At 43.3% G+C, this 15179-nt stretch overlaps 1 protein-coding gene across 3 annotated transcripts in view; it reads right to left on the bottom strand.

Moving 5' to 3' along the window:
• Positions 1–15179, bottom strand: part of KYAT1 (kynurenine aminotransferase 1) — a 60977-nt gene that overhangs the window by 6013 nt on the left and 39785 nt on the right. For 2 of the 3 annotated variants that reach the window (XM_027869753.1, XM_027869752.1), the window contains 8 exons: positions 11821–11882; positions 9204–9351; positions 8805–8954; positions 8606–8692; positions 8255–8383; positions 7472–7592; positions 1076–1152; positions 841–930 (listed from right to left, as the gene is read on the bottom strand). In XM_027869753.1, coding sequence (XP_027725554.1) covers positions 841–930; positions 1076–1152; positions 7472–7592; positions 8255–8383; positions 8606–8692; positions 8805–8954; positions 9204–9351; positions 11821–11876 — 858 coding nt within the window. In that variant the 5' untranslated portion in view covers positions 11877–11882. Of the gene's footprint in view, positions 1–840; positions 931–1075; positions 1153–7471; positions 7593–8254; positions 8384–8605; positions 8693–8804; positions 8955–9203; positions 9352–11820; positions 11883–12656; positions 12676–15179 lie in introns of those variants that run through there. The other variant, XM_027869754.1, reaches the window with a different exon arrangement.

The following is a 15179-nucleotide window of genomic DNA, read 5'->3' as shown; positions in this document are numbered from 1 at the left end:
CTTGCCCAGGGTCACACAGCTGATAAGTGTCTGAAGCCAGATTTGAACTCAGAAAGATGAGTCTTCCTGATTCCAGGGCCGGCACTCTATCTACTGTGTCACCTATTGACTAATAATGAGTTTCTGGTCCATTAAAATCCCCAGCTCATTTTTTTCAGACAAGCTGCTATCTAGCCATGCTTTTCTAAATTATATCTATGATTTTGAGGTTTTAAATTTATGTAAGATTTTAAATTTACATCTACTAAATTTCATTGTACTCTGTTAAGGTTATTCTGACTTCAGAATTTGACATCCAAACTCATAGTTATCCCTCTTAGCTTTGTGTCACCTGTATTCTGATAAGCCTGCAAGCCAGGCCTTTATCCCAGCTGGTGATTACAATGTTTAACAGCACCAATCCAATGACCTATTCCTCTGACACTCCACTAGAGCCCTCCTTTCAGACTGCACTGAACTGTAAGTGATTATTCTTTGGGCTTGGACATTCAACAATTCTGAATCCACTTCCTGTGCTATTATTAGCCTAACCCCACATCCCTCCACCTTATTCACAAATTAGACTAAGAGACTGTCAAATGCTTTGCTAGAATTAGTTAACTCTAGCTATAGCAGCCCCCTGATGCATCAGTTTTCCTGAGGTCACCCCTTCCTCTATGCACTTGCTGCTTTCTCACCTTTCATAGTGACAATTTCCTCTAGTGCAGGGGTGGAGGTGAGAATGGGGAGGAGGGACTCCATCCCAAGGTCTGTCCAGAGATAGTAGCCTTTTAGAATCTCCGGGGTCCCTGCCCCAAATTCCAGAACACCTCATGAAAAAAAGGAGTCCTAATCCCTCACCTGGGCCTGTGTGGGGCAGTGATACACGCAATTCTGGTGGACAGTCCGAAGATGCTTCAGAAGATGATCTGGGCCCAGAACCCAGCCCACCTGGACCAGAGGAAGAAAAGGATTAGATTCTCCCCTTGACCCTCATTCTCTCCAAACCTTTTTTTTTTTTTCAGCATTTTCATTCCTGCTCTCAACCAGACCTCCTCCCCAATCTTTCAGGTCCCCATATTTTCCCTAGGCTTACCTTCCAACCAGTGACACTAAAAGTTTTTCCTGCACTGCCAATAGTCAGTGTGCGTTCCCACATTCCTGGAAGAATGGCTGTCAAGGAGAAGAGAAAGTGGCTGTTGGGGGGACTGGGACAAACTCAATATTGGGTGGGTGGTCAAGTGCCACAGAGTAGGCTGCAACAGGCCAAGAGACCAAATGCACCAAGGGTCTGCTGGCTCCCACGGCACAAGCTGGCCCTCTCTGCGCTTCTCACTCCTTTCTCTCCCTCTCCTCCCCAATTTCCCTTTCTTTGTCTCTCTCCTCTTCCTCCCTTCCCCCCCTCCTCTCCCTCTCTTCCCCTCTCTCCTTTTTCTCTTAAAATTTTATTTTATGCTACTGCTCAAAGTCCCTAATTCTTTCAAAGTCATTTGTCTTTGTACATATCTAAGTTTTCCTGGTTTTCTCTGAAACCAAGCCCCTCTTCATCATTTCTTACATAGGCTCTCTTCTAATGGGATCAGTCCAGCTAACTGCACATTCCCTATGGATCAAGACCACTCACAGAAGCATCGGGGGCCCAGGCACTTCCTACTAGGGGGGACAGTAAAGGCTAGGAGAAGGACAGAGAGCCTATTGCTCAGATAAGTAAGGAAAAAGAAAATGGAGAGTGGTGCCAAGATAAAATGAAGTGGGAAGATCTAAACAGACAACTGGACTTTACCTCGTGCCTTAAAAATCTTAAAAATCATTGCCTAAGTAAATTAGCCCTTCAAGTAGAGACAGAGAACAGTGGCATCCAGGTGAAATAGATGGAACTCAAGAACAAGGTGAAATGAGGGGGGAAGAACAAATGAGATAACTGGATTTCATCTAACATTCCTGTGTGCTGTCCACTAAATAAACAAGTCTCCCTCTCCTCTTAGTGGGGAAAAGTCTATCAGCAATAGAAGCAGAGGAAGGAATCTGAAGAGCATCAGGTAGGTGAAACAAGGGAGGCAGATCTCACTAGATGGTTGTCTTTGTGTTTTTTTCTGCTAAATAAATTAAGTCTGCTACCCAGCTGTAGATAGAGGATCCAGCAGCCAGGGTTAGCGTCAGTAGACGGAAGTATCTGGAGATCAACCAGGTAAAATGAGGTAGGTAATTCTCATTAGATAATTTTATTTTGTCCTGTGTTCTTCTGTTTTGCATAATTGTGTTTTCTCTGCTTCTGTGTGCTAAACAAATGTATCCTTCTCCTTCCCAAGTAGGGACAGAGAGCCTAACATCCAGAGAAGTAGAAGGATATAACTAGAAATCAGTGAAACCAAGTGGGTGGACTTCATTAGAATAACATCTCACAGAGAGGCACTTTATCACATCAGGCCTCAGCCATAAGTGTTAGATAAGAGCTCTATCCAAAAGAAGCTAAAGGACTACTGGGCTTATTTATCAATAATTTCAAAGTGTAAGTTGGTCTCTGTCCTGTATGAGAAAGTGAAAGGGCTGGAGGAAGCCCTTCTGCTCACTGGATTATTAAGGAGAATGAAGTGTTCTTCATTGAAAGAATGAATGAATGAAATGAGAATAAATGCATCAAGGAGAAAATAAAGATGAAAATGGATGTAGCAATGCAGAGGGGAATTCTTGCTTCTGTCAGGTGACTGGAGGATTATGGGATATGTCACCAAGAAGGAAGAAAAGATTTGGAGCTATAGAACAGGCATGAGGCTTTACCCATGGCAGGTCAGGTGGGGAAGCTGGGCTAACTGCAGCTGGACCATCTTGGGCTCTTAGGAATGAAGGAAAATGTGGATCCACTGGTGCCATCAGACAAGAGGCCATCCAGTAACGGTCAGAGGGAGAAAAGGTGGACAGTGTTTGTTGCTAACTCCCTGCTGAGGGGTCCTGAGAACAACCTGACATTAACAACAGAGAGGTCAGCTGTTTTCCTAAGAATTGTCAGATGATGTCCACCACTCATTTCTGGTAATTCATGTGGGGACAAAGGCTATCATTAAAAGGAAGCTACCTAGAGAATTGCTAAGGGTTATTAAGTCCTCGGCAAAAGACCTCCCCCAAACCCGGAAGATCTTCGGGGCACAGGTGATATTTTCATCATTACCACAAATCAATGGTAAGAAATTCAGAAAACAAAGGCAAATTTGGAAAGTAAACAGCTGGCTAAAAAAGATAGTGCCTGTGAGCAGGATTTGGATTTTTGGATTGTTGCTAAAAACATAGGAATGATGGGCTCTTGGACAGGAATGGAAAGTATCTTAGGAGGAACGAATAAAAACATCCTTTCTGGGAATCTTATGAATCTAATCAAGAGGATTTTAAACTGGAAAAAGGAGCGAGAGGGAGAAAACATCCCACATAGATCTGACAAGTCTGGTGCCAGAGGGGGTAACCAGTACACTGTAGGAAGAGGTAGGGAAGCCACGGAAGGCGATATCCAAGAAGGGAGCCAGCAACGAAGCTCAAAGCTACAGATGTCTATATATGAATGCACAAAGTCTGGGCAATAAGGCAAACTGGAGATTCTAATGTAAGGAGGCGGAAGACCTAGGTCCAAATCCTGGCTCTGCCCCTTCCTAGCTCTGAGATCCTGGGCAAATCACTTAACTTCTCTACGCTCCAAATTTCTTATTTGTGAAATGAAGATCTGACCTTACAGGTTTCTCCCAGCTCTAAATCTAGGATCCTGTTGTCTCTAGGGTGAAATGTAAGATCCTCTGTTTGCCCTTCCCAATCTGTCCCCAAACCACCTTTCCCGACTCTTCTTCCTGCATTCCACCCTCCAGCTATACTGACCTTGCTGGATTTTTTCAGGCATGATACTGACTCCCATCTCTGCCTTTTCACTGGCAATTCCCATGATTGGAAGGCACTCCCTCTTAACTTCATCCTCTTAGAACCCCTTGTTTCCTTCAAAATTCAGCTCAAGCAGCTTCTTTTACATGATGCCTTTCCCAATTCCCCCAATTCTTAGTTGCTAATGCCACCCCCACCCACCAATTACCTTGTATTTATTTTGTACATACTTAATATGTGTATATCTTTTTTTTTTCTTTTTTGGGCTAGGCAATGGGGTTAAGTGACTTGCCCAGGGTCACACAGCTAGTAAGTGTTATGTGTCTAAGGCCAGATTTGAACTCAGGTCCTCCTGAATCCAGGGCCAGTGCTCTATCCACTGCGCCACCTAGCTGCCCCAAAACGTGTATATCTGTTGACTCCCTCAAATAGAATGTAAGCACCCTGAGGACAGGGACTGATTCATTTGTGTCTTTGTATCTTCAGTACCTAGTACAGTGCCTGGCACATAGCAGGCCCTTAATAAATGCTTGTAGATTTATTGATTGAGCATCTAGCTGCCATCACTACATTCATGTCACTAGGCCTGGAAGCACAAGATCTCAAAGAACTAACCAATAGAATGACCTGAGCTGCTATCATCCATCTTTGAAAGATCTCAGGAAAGGGGAGAAGAGCTGAAGAACTGTAGAAGGGACTCTTGTCCCATTTTTCAAAAAAGGGAAGGGGGCAGAGTGGGTAAATGATAGACTAGTAGGCCTGATTTATATTCCAGGGAAAATTCTAGAACTTATTATTAAAGAAGTAGTTTATGAGGCAGTTAGAAAGGGAAGCTGTGATCATTAAAAGTCAGCAGGGTTTCATTAAGTACAGGTCATGGCAGGCCAAACTTATCTCCCTTTTAGACTGGTAGTAGGCCTTAGGTCAGTGCTACATAAGGATCGATGACAGGAAATGAGAGTGTATAGCCTGAAAAACACCCTGGGGAAGGGGAAAAGTAGAGGGGAGGACCTGACAGCTGTCTTCAATTATATGAAGAACTATCCCATAGGAGAGGGATTGTACTGGTTCTCTTTGATCCTTGAGAGCAAGACCAATAAATAGAAGTTTCAGAGAGACAGATTTAAGCTCCTGAACGAGAGCTGTCAACAGCTTCTGGGAGCCAAGATGGTGGAATAAGCAGTAAAGTAACTCTCCCAAACCCACCTCCAAACAACCATGAAATAGCACCCCAAAACAAATCCTAGAACAGCAGAACCAGCAAAGAGACTGGGTGAAACAATTTTTTAGCCCAAGAAACTTGGAAGATTGGCAAGAAAGGTTGTCTCACTCAGGTAAAAGGAGAGTGGAATGCAGTCCAGGACAGGAAGCATCCTAGCAAGACAACAGCAAGCTCCACCTCAGCAAACCAGCAGAGTTCCTGAACCCCAGTTTGGTAGGGCAAGCAAACACCAAAACCAGGACACTCCCACAGGCCTCAACATAGCCAGGGGAACTGGCAGACTCCAGCTCTGAGAACCCCAACACGCCTCAGGCAAAGAGGCAGCCTCTAGCAGTGTGGCCCTGGGGACATGCAGAAGCACCATGGGAGACCCCAGCTCAGCACCAGGTAAGCTGCCAGAGGCTTATGGGCCTTCAGTAGCACCAGCCACCCCCTGCCCCACCCCTTCAGCACAGCACCAGACAAGAGGGTCCCCGTGGGCCTCAGGGCAACATCAGTAAAGCACCAGGTAAACAGCCAGCACAAGAAGCCTGAGATAGTGCCCCTTCCACCTGGGAAGGAGAGCTTAAATTTAAAAGAAAGGAAAAAGGCCAAAAAAGATGAGCAAAAAACAACAAAAAGAATCTGATCAGAGAAAGTTATTATGTAACAGGGAAGATCAAGACACAAACTCAGAAGAGGACAACAATGTCAAAATACCTATGGACACAAAACCCCAAAGAAAAATGGGAAGTAGTCTCAAGCCCAGAAAGAACTCATGGAATATCTCAAAAAGGAGCTTAAAAATCATACAAGAGAGGTAGAAGAAAAACTGGGAAAAGAAATGAGAGTGATGCAAGAGAATTATGAAAAAAGAGTCAACAATCTGGAAAAAGAAAAAAAACTGCTTGAAAAGTAGAATTGACCAAATGGAAAAAGAGATACAAAAATCCACTGAAGAAAACAACTCCTTAAAGAGTACAATTGGCCAAATGGAAAAGGAAGTACAAAAGCTAATTGAGGAAAACAATTTCTTAAGTTAGAACTGGTCAAGTGGAAACTAATGACTCTATGAGACATCAAGAATCATTCAAATTCAAAAGAATGAAAAAATAGAAGAAAACATAAAATACCTCATTGGAAAAACAACTGACCTGGAATATAGATCCAGGAGAGACAATGTCAGAATCACTGGACTACCTAAAAGCCAAAATCAAAAGGAAGACCTGGATGGCATCTCTCAAGAAATTATCAGGGAAAACTGCCCTGATGTCCTGGAACCAGAGAGCAAAATAGGCATTAAAAGAATCCACCGATCACCTCAGGAAAGAGATCCCCAGATAAAAATTCCAAGGAACATCATAGCCAAATTACAGAACTACCAGGTGAAGGGAAAAAATACTTCAAGTGGCCAGAAAGAAATAATTCAAATATTGGGAAGCCACAATCAGGATTATTCTGGAAGGCAAAGAAGCTAGGACTACAACCAAGAATCACCTACCTGGCAAAATTAAGCATAATATTTCAAGAGGAAAGAAATGTTCACTCAATTAAAGAGAAGGATTTCAAGCTTTCATAAGAAGATCAGAACTGAACAAAAAATTTGATCTCCAATACCAAAACCTAAGAGAAGCCCAAAAAGGTAGAAAGGGAAAAGAAACATAAGGGTTTCAATAGAGTTGAACTGTTTACATCCCTACATGGGAAGATGATACTTGTAGTTTTAAAAAAAATTGTACCACTAATAGTACAGCTAGAAGGAATATACATAGAGAGAGGGTATGGGCATAAAGTGAATTTGAGGGAATGACATAAAAAATAATTAAGGGATGAGAAAGAGAAGTACACTAGGTGCAGAAGGAAGAGAGAGGTAAGAACTGAAGATGTTTAGCCTAGGAGAAGTGAAGATTATAGAGGCCATGACAGCTGTCTTCAACTATTTGAAGGGCTACAGAGGGAAGATGGATCAGATATGTTTTGCTTGGCTCAGAGGGCAGAACCAGAAGCAATGACATCTTTGAAAAGATTTAAAGGATATAAGGAAAAACTTCCTAATGATTAAAATCACCCCAAAATGAGGTGGGCTGCCTTGAGAGGTACTGGTTTTCCTCTCACTGAAGGTCTTCAAGTTAAGGCTGAATGACCATTGGCTCAGGATGCTGTAGGGGGGATTCTTGGTCCATGGGTTCCACGAGGGCAGGGACCACATCTCATCTGAACTCTGTATTGTCCCCTTGGACTTGGCACAATGTTTTACTAACAGAAGGCATGAAAGAATGCTTAAATTTGCTTTTCTTTCTATCTCCAGGGCTTGGCACAGTGTCTGGCACTTAATAAATTATCATTTATATGACTGATTGACTGGACTGGCTGTGCTTGGTCCCATCAGGTCCTCTTATGTTCAGGGAGGGGCCATGCTCAAGCTTAGCATACCTATGCTGATGTGTTTCTCTTCATCATACACCAGCCACTGGTAAACCTCATCACTGAAACACAGGACATCGTGTTTTTTGCACAGATCTGCTATTAATTCCAGTTCTGCTCTGCTGTACACCTATAGGGAAAAAGATGGGAGGGAAGAGAAGAGAAAAAAATAGGCCCTTGATGGAATACTATCCAGCAGGGACCCATTCTAGCCCCAGGGAGAAGGAGGGAACCACTAACAGCATTTGAACTCAGAATTCTAAGGGGTAGGAGACAACCCAGCTCCAGTCAAAGGAGAATGAGAGAATGATTGAGGGATACTTTACACCTGTCCTAAATAGTATATTACAATAAAGCAGAAAGAACACTGAACTCAGTCAATAGACCTGGGTTTAAGTCCCAGCTCTCTTAGTTATATGATCCCAAGAAGGTCATTTCGCTTTTCTGTACCTTCATTTTCCTCTTCTATCAAATAAGGACTTATACCTGCACAATCTCACATGGCTGTTGGGAGCATCAAATGAGGTAATGAATATAATGTAAAGTACTTTGTAAACCTTATGGTGTTATATAAATGGCAGAGAGCTAGCTAGTCTTAGCATTAGTAAGACCTGGGTTCAAGTTCTGGCTCTGACACAAAGACTGTGTGGGATCATGGACAAATTGCCAAACCTCTCAGTAGGACACTGTTAAATCCCTAAGAGTTTAACTTAGAAATGCTAATATGCACAATGGAAGTTCTGATGAATTTCTTCTTAGACCTCCCAAGGAAAATATAACATTTACATTTACCTTGCCCAAAGGGTTGTTGGGTGAATTGATGACAATAGCTTTGGTCCGGGGAGTGAACTTGCTGGCCAGCTCAGCTGGATCTAACTGCCAGTCACCACTGGACATCAACTGGCCATCATGGGCTGGCGGCTAGTAGAAGAAGCCAGAGAGAAGCCAGAACTGCCTTCAGTTTCCAAGGCTCATCTTCCTCCTGCCCTAATACCTCCCAGGTCCCACCTTCTCTTTACCCTCTTCCTTCCTCCCATGTAACCCCATCTCCTAGTCCCTAAAGGGGATAGGATTCAGTGACACTTGCTTCCTAGGATCTGGTCCTTGAACTCCACCCTGCCAGGGGTCCCATGAAATTCTCACCGGGTGTAGTGGCACAAACACAGGACAGCCACCAGCCATCTTTGTCATGGGCTTATAGCAGTCAAAATAGGGTTCAATGAGAATGACCTGGGGACCGATTGAAGGAAGGTAAGGGGAGTCATCTTTACAACTAGACACTCACTCTATATGGAACCCCCTACCCTCACACCTCTATCTCCCCACTATTTCCACATCTCACCTCATCTCCTTCATCCACTAGGGCCTGGAAAGCATAAAAGAGGGCCCCATAGGCACCTACTGTCACAAGCACATTCTTTAGGGGATCCAAGTCTCGTTCCAGAAGTTTCCCAAAGAACTGAGCCAGGATCTTTACCAGGGGAGGGTAACCCTGTGGAGGGAATTGAGAGGACCTGCCAAGGTCAAAGATCACCAGACTGTCTCCCAGGGTGGGCCAGAGTTTTCCCTTTCATCCCTTTTTGTCAAGGCTCAAATCTCTATATTCTTAGGGGAAAGGTAAGTATGCAGAGAGGTCGTGAGTTAAGTCTGGTCATGGTGTACAGGTTGGGTGGGGGTGGGGTGGTTCAGGAATGGACTGAGGAAGAGGAAACTGAGCAGGGAAAGGGAGAGGGGGACGCACAAAACCACGAGTGTATTGATTGAGCATGAAGTCTCCGCTGACAGCCTGTTTGAATGCTTCCGTGGAGAATTCTGGAGGTGGAAAATCAGGGAAGCCCTGGCCCAAGTTCACAGCCTCATTCTCGCTGGCCAACTGCACAAACTCCACCCTAGGGTGGGAGTGGAAAACCAGGAAAAAGAGAATTAGGGAACAGAGACCAGCATACCTGCTCCCGTCCATGGGCATGGACAGAAGGTAGGGGACACTGGTGTATGATCTGTGCCCCAAAGGGTCATCCTAGAATGAAGCCAAAGCACAGAACTGGGTCATAGGATCAGCTGTAAGGGACCTTACAAGTCCAACACTCCCATTTTATGGATGAGTAAACTGAGGGGCAGAGAGGTGGTTTGCTGAGAATCGAACTGCTAGGTTCCTGATCCTATCTTTTGCTACTCACCTCTGGGCTCTCAGCCAGCCCTTTTCTACCTCCTCTATCCTCCCACCTCTGGGGAGTCCTCTTTCATTGACTGCAGGGCTCTGTAGCGAGGTTTCTATCGAAAGTCCTTAGGAAATAAATGTCCCTGAGCCACTACAGTACAGTGGTCATGGAATAGAGGAGACCCCCATTGCTCCCCACGTCCTGTCCATGCCCATTACTACCCTTCAGGAGAAGTGAGGAGCTGGGCCAAGAAGCACTCGATGCATCCTCAGAAGGCTATGTATATAGAGAGAGCAACTGGACTGGTAATTATGCAGGTAAGGACTTTCTCTGTTTAGAACACTGAGGGGTTAGGTGACCTGCCCAGGGTCACAGAGCAAGGATGCCTCAAAGGCAGGACTCTAATTCAAGCCTTTCTGGTTTCAGAGCCAGCTTAATAAAAGTTTTGCCTGTCCATTCATCAAAGAGAGGTGGCATATTAGATAGTCCTGGGCCTGGAGTCAGGAAGACTTCAGTTCAAATTCAGCCTCAAACTAGCAATGTGACCCTGGGTAAGTCACTTAATTTTGATTTGTCACAGTTTCCTCACCTGTAAAATAGAAATAATAATAACAACACCCACCTCCTAGGATTGTTATGAGGATGAAATGAAATATTTGTAAAGCTGTTTGCAAACCTGTTATTATTATAAACTTACACTTGATTCCCCTCTATGTACTCCATGATCCGCAACATTGATCTCCTTGCTATACCTTGCAGAAGACACTCCTATCTCCCAACCCGGTGCATTTTCTTTTTTTGTTTTTTGGGAGGCAGTTGGGGTTAAGTGACCTGCCCAGGGACATACAGCTAGTAAGTCAAATGTCCGAGGCCAGATTTGAACTTGGGTGCTCCTGAATCCTGGGCCAGTGCCACTGTGCCACGTAGCTACCCTTCCCCCTTCAAAAACCCCGTGCATTTTCACTGGCTGTCTCCCACACCTGGAATGCTCTTTCTCCTCATTTCCACCTCTTGATTGCCTTCAAGTCTTCATTAAAATTTCACTTTCTGTAAAAAGCCTTTCCCAGTCCTCCTTAGTGCTAGGGCCTTCCCTCTGAGATTATCTCCAGTTTATCTTGTATATATGTACAATTATGTTTGTATGTAGTTTTTTATAGGTTGTTGTTTATTTTTTTTTAATAATTTTTTTTTACTTTTGCTTTTTTTTGTACTCCCAGAGCTTGGCACAGCGCCTAGAACGTAGTAAATTCCTGTCACATAAAATGCTCATTTACTGACTGATGTAACCTTTTCATGTTCCGATTCTTTTTTGTTCTGTCCTCAAAAGTCACTGCTTACATAGTATAAAACACTAAAGGACTTAGCACAATGCCTGGTACATAGTAAGGGCTAGGTAAATGTTAGCTATTATTAGCTATTACTATTATTGGTATCTTCTATGTGTTGTTAAATTCTGAGAGGAAAGGGGGAAGGGAACAAGCATTAATTCAACACCTACCATTTGATCCTCCCAACCACCTGGAAGGTGGGTGTTATTATGAACCCCTTTTTACTGTTGAGGAACTGAGGCAGACAGAGGTTAAGTGACTTGCTAAGGACAGATATAATCTCAGGCATCTTTGTACATCCCTTAGCACCTGGCATAGTGTGGAAGGAATGCCACAAATCAGAAGAGTTAGCAAATCAGAAGAGTTCACTAAGGCCTACTCCAGCCACCATCCCCTCCCATGCTTCAGGGCCAGGTATGGATTCTCCTCCTCCAACCAGTCCTCAGAAAACCTGCTTCCCAGACTTGGGAGATCCACAGAGTGAATTGACTCCTCCCTCTCCCAGGCCTGAGAGTTCAGGCTACAAATCATTCTCACTATGGGAAAAGTGGAGTGGGGAGGGTAGGATGGACAATCTATTCACACTTTTGTGTAGGCTGAAAGCTTGGAATTCCCCGGGCTTAAGGTCCTCATTCCCCTTCCCCCCACCTCCTATTAAATAGGTTTAGTTATTTTCCCCTCAATAGAGAAAGGCATAAGAACAAGTGTCTTTGTAAGGCAGGTTCTCACTGAAATCCTGGCTACATGTGCCACCCAGCACCCATTCTTCCTAGTTCACACTTCCTTTTGTCCTAGATCACCAAAGGTTATGGTCAGTTCTTTTGTGAGGCCCCCCCAAACCCTAGATGCACACTCTTCCTCTCTTACTCACCAAGGGTTCTTCTCAATGCCTTCCAATCTTCGAGCCTGAACCTGCTTGGACATCATTTTGACCTTAAGACAGAAAGAGAGACAGAGTAAGGGCACGTGTACTGGGAAGAGACAGACTTCCTTCTGTCTCATCAGATCCCACGGAAAAGTGTTCTTCTCTCCCCACTGGCTCCTGCTCAGGACAGTCATCCTTAGCTCCACCCCTATCTCTAGTAAAAAAAAAAGTAGCCTGGTTTAAAAAAAAAAAAGTAGCCTCCTTTAAAAGAAAAGTGGCCTCATTTAAAAAATAAAAGGGAAATGTTGAAAACTAAAAATAAATTAATTTAAAAAAACAAAAGAGAGCCTGTCTTTTTTTTTTTTTAGGTAGCCTGGTTTAAAAAAATAAGTAGCTTTGTTTAAAAGAAAAGTAGCCTTGTTTAAAAAATAAAAGGGAGTCTGTCTTTTTTTTTTTTAGGTAGCCTGGTTAAAAAAAAAGTAGCCTCATTTAAAAAATAAAAGGTAGCCTGTGTTTTGTTTTGTTTTGTTTTAAAGGTGCCTTGTTTAAAAAAAAATAAAAACAACTCTCAGGTAACTCCAGGCTTGATCTCCCATCTCAGAACAGGACTGGCCTGAGTCTGTTCCTGGACTAGTTTGAATGTTTTTCCCAGGTTGGTCCTTAGGCCCCAGGCTCTTCATCAGAATGCCCAGCCCCTTCTTCTGCAGATTAGTAAATAGTAATCTGTGCCACATTTCCCCCACCCCTTTTCCCCCAGATCAAATGAAGACTCTTCTCCAGCTCTCTGATTTGATTCAGGGACTCAGCTACAGTGACCCTGGGGAACACTGATTCTGCCCTACCCCGGTCGTGGACGAGGCTGGTTTTAGCCGTTGTCTGAGGTCAGAGTTACAGATATGTTGCTGCTCCAGCAAGGTGGCGGTTTGTTGGTTTGGTTCTTATTTTTTAGTTATCATGTGACTTTCTTTTTTTTCCCCTCCCCCCACCCCAAACTTTGAGATGGCTACCATTAGGCACAAATGTGTGTATATGTGTACACCACACACATATACTTATATACATATACTTATATACACATACATATACATACACACATATATACATATACATATATATGTCAGTTCTTTTTCTGGATTCAAACAGCAACTTACTTCATAGTATCTTTGCGGTTAATTTGGGTATTTATAATAATCAGCAGGGTTAATATTTACTCAAGGAAATAGCTCCAGTATAGAATTACACCAAGAGACTTTTGAGGAGCCAAAAGCCTGGCATTCAAATAGGAAGGGGATTCCCCCAAAGAGTAAGGTATGGGGATAAGGATGAAGGTAGGGAGGGGTGAGAGAAGTGGGATGGGAAGGTGAGAGAGAAACAGAGACAAAAAGAGCAGAGGACAGATGAAGGTAGAAGTCTGAGGAAATGAGAAATGAAAGGGGGAAGTGAGGAGATGAGAAGTACAATTTGGAGGAGCTAGGGAGAATGTGGCAGAGAGAGGAAAACAGGGGAATTGAAGCCGGAAGAAGAGCCAGAGAGAAAAGGAAACAGGAACAAAGAAGTGCAGATTCAGGGAGATGGAAGGATTAGGGAGATTCAGGGTATGGGGTGGGGAAACAACTAGGAGGGATGGGAAAAGGAGAGAGAAGAAGAAAAGGGAGAAGCTGGGGAGTGAGGTGGGAAGTCAAGAGGCCAGATGACGCGGAGGGAGATGGGAAAGAGAATTGAGGACACAGCAATCCAAGAATGGAGAATGGGGGAAGGGGGGGGTGGCAGGGTGCCATTTATCTGCTCTAAGGATGAGAAAAGAAGGAAATGGTCTCAGAAGCCAAGAGAGCTGTTCTAAAGTCTAGGCCCCAAAGCTCATGCCTTTGATCACATGAGGGCCCCCTCAAACCCTCACTCAGAATGGGATGAATTATTTTTTCACGCTATTCCAACAAGCTTGAAAATCTGGTTTCCCAGCCAGAAGCAAATCAGAAGGGTGGAGAGGGGCTAAAAGCAGATACATCAACAACAGACACAAATTATACCAGATACAGGCAAGAGAAAAATATAAAAAAAGCAGAGACAAAAACTAAAGCAGCATCGAACTAGGGACTACTTATCATGGGAACAAACAACCTTACTTTACACTACCAAAGTCACAATATTTCATGGTATCCCCAGGGCCTAACTCATAGCAGGCTTTGAACTTCAAATTGATTAGCTTTCCCATTTATACAAAGGAAACTGAGAGGAAGGGGTGCAGGAAGTGATTTGACTAAGGTCACCCAATGATTTAGCTGTGACTCCCATCCAAGCCTGATATAATATAGTAAAATAAAGCACTTAGTGCAGTGCCTGCAGGGCAGCTAGGTGGCTCAGTGGACAGAGCACTGGGCTTGAAGTCAGGAAGACTCATCTTCATGAGTTCAAGTAGGGCCACAGACACTTACTAGCTGTGTGGCCCTGGGCAAGTCACTTAACCCTGTTTGCCTCAGTCTCCTCATCTGCAAAATGAGCTGGAAAAGGAAATAGCAAACCACTCCAGTATCTTTGCCAAGAAAAAACCCTGTTGGACAGGATTGAGTCAACCCCAGTGCCTGGAACATAGCAAGTGGTAAACAAATGCTTATTGACTGAGGAGAGGATGTTTATAAATATTACTGATTGCCTCTTTATCAAGAAAAAATTATTTAGGTTCAGTACAGACTATTTAAGGCCAAGCAATGTGTAAAAATTTCTGTTCAAACTGGTTAAAATTTATGAACAAAAAACAGTTTTGGTGCTTAAAAAGGGGCAAATTTCTATCTAGAAAAGTTAGCTAAGAAAATGTAAAAATTGTACATGAAAGAAAACAAAAAAGTCAGAAGGAAACACAAACAGGGCAGTTTTGTTACTACTGTGTTAACTTTAATATACACTTATACTACATATCAATCTTCTTTTTTGTTCTTTGTATATTGGAATATTTGTGTTTGTTGATGACTATTCATAATGAAAACTTATTTTTTTTTTTAAAGTTAGCTATGAACACAGGTTAACTGAGGTGGAGTTAGTATCCTGCCCTGGAGGGCAAAGGAATTCTAGCTGAAAGAGCCCTGGAATAGAGTCAGAGAACCTGGAGTTTCCTTTTGGTGCTGCTACTTAAAATTATAAGACTTTTCAAAAAAGCTTTTATGGGCCAGTTATAGTCCCTTAAGAACAATATAAATCATGTTTATTTGAAAGGGACAGAGCTTCCAAATACAAGAACTGTATAATGTAAAACTGTAAATACTGCAAAACAACAACCAAACCCACAGTCACATCACACATCTTTGGTGCCGGCACAGGCATCAGTCCCAAGTAAATTACTTTCTGAAAACAGTGTGGCTGAGAATTTTAAT

This window comes from Vombatus ursinus, unplaced genomic scaffold (assembly GCF_900497805.2).
Source record: "Vombatus ursinus unplaced genomic scaffold, bare-nosed wombat genome assembly UNPS02014793.1, whole genome shotgun sequence".
In the NCBI taxonomy this organism is placed as follows: domain Eukaryota; kingdom Metazoa; phylum Chordata; class Mammalia; order Diprotodontia; family Vombatidae; genus Vombatus; species Vombatus ursinus.
Note: the sequence above shows the minus strand (reverse complement) of the source record. Positions and strands in the feature narration are given on the sequence as shown.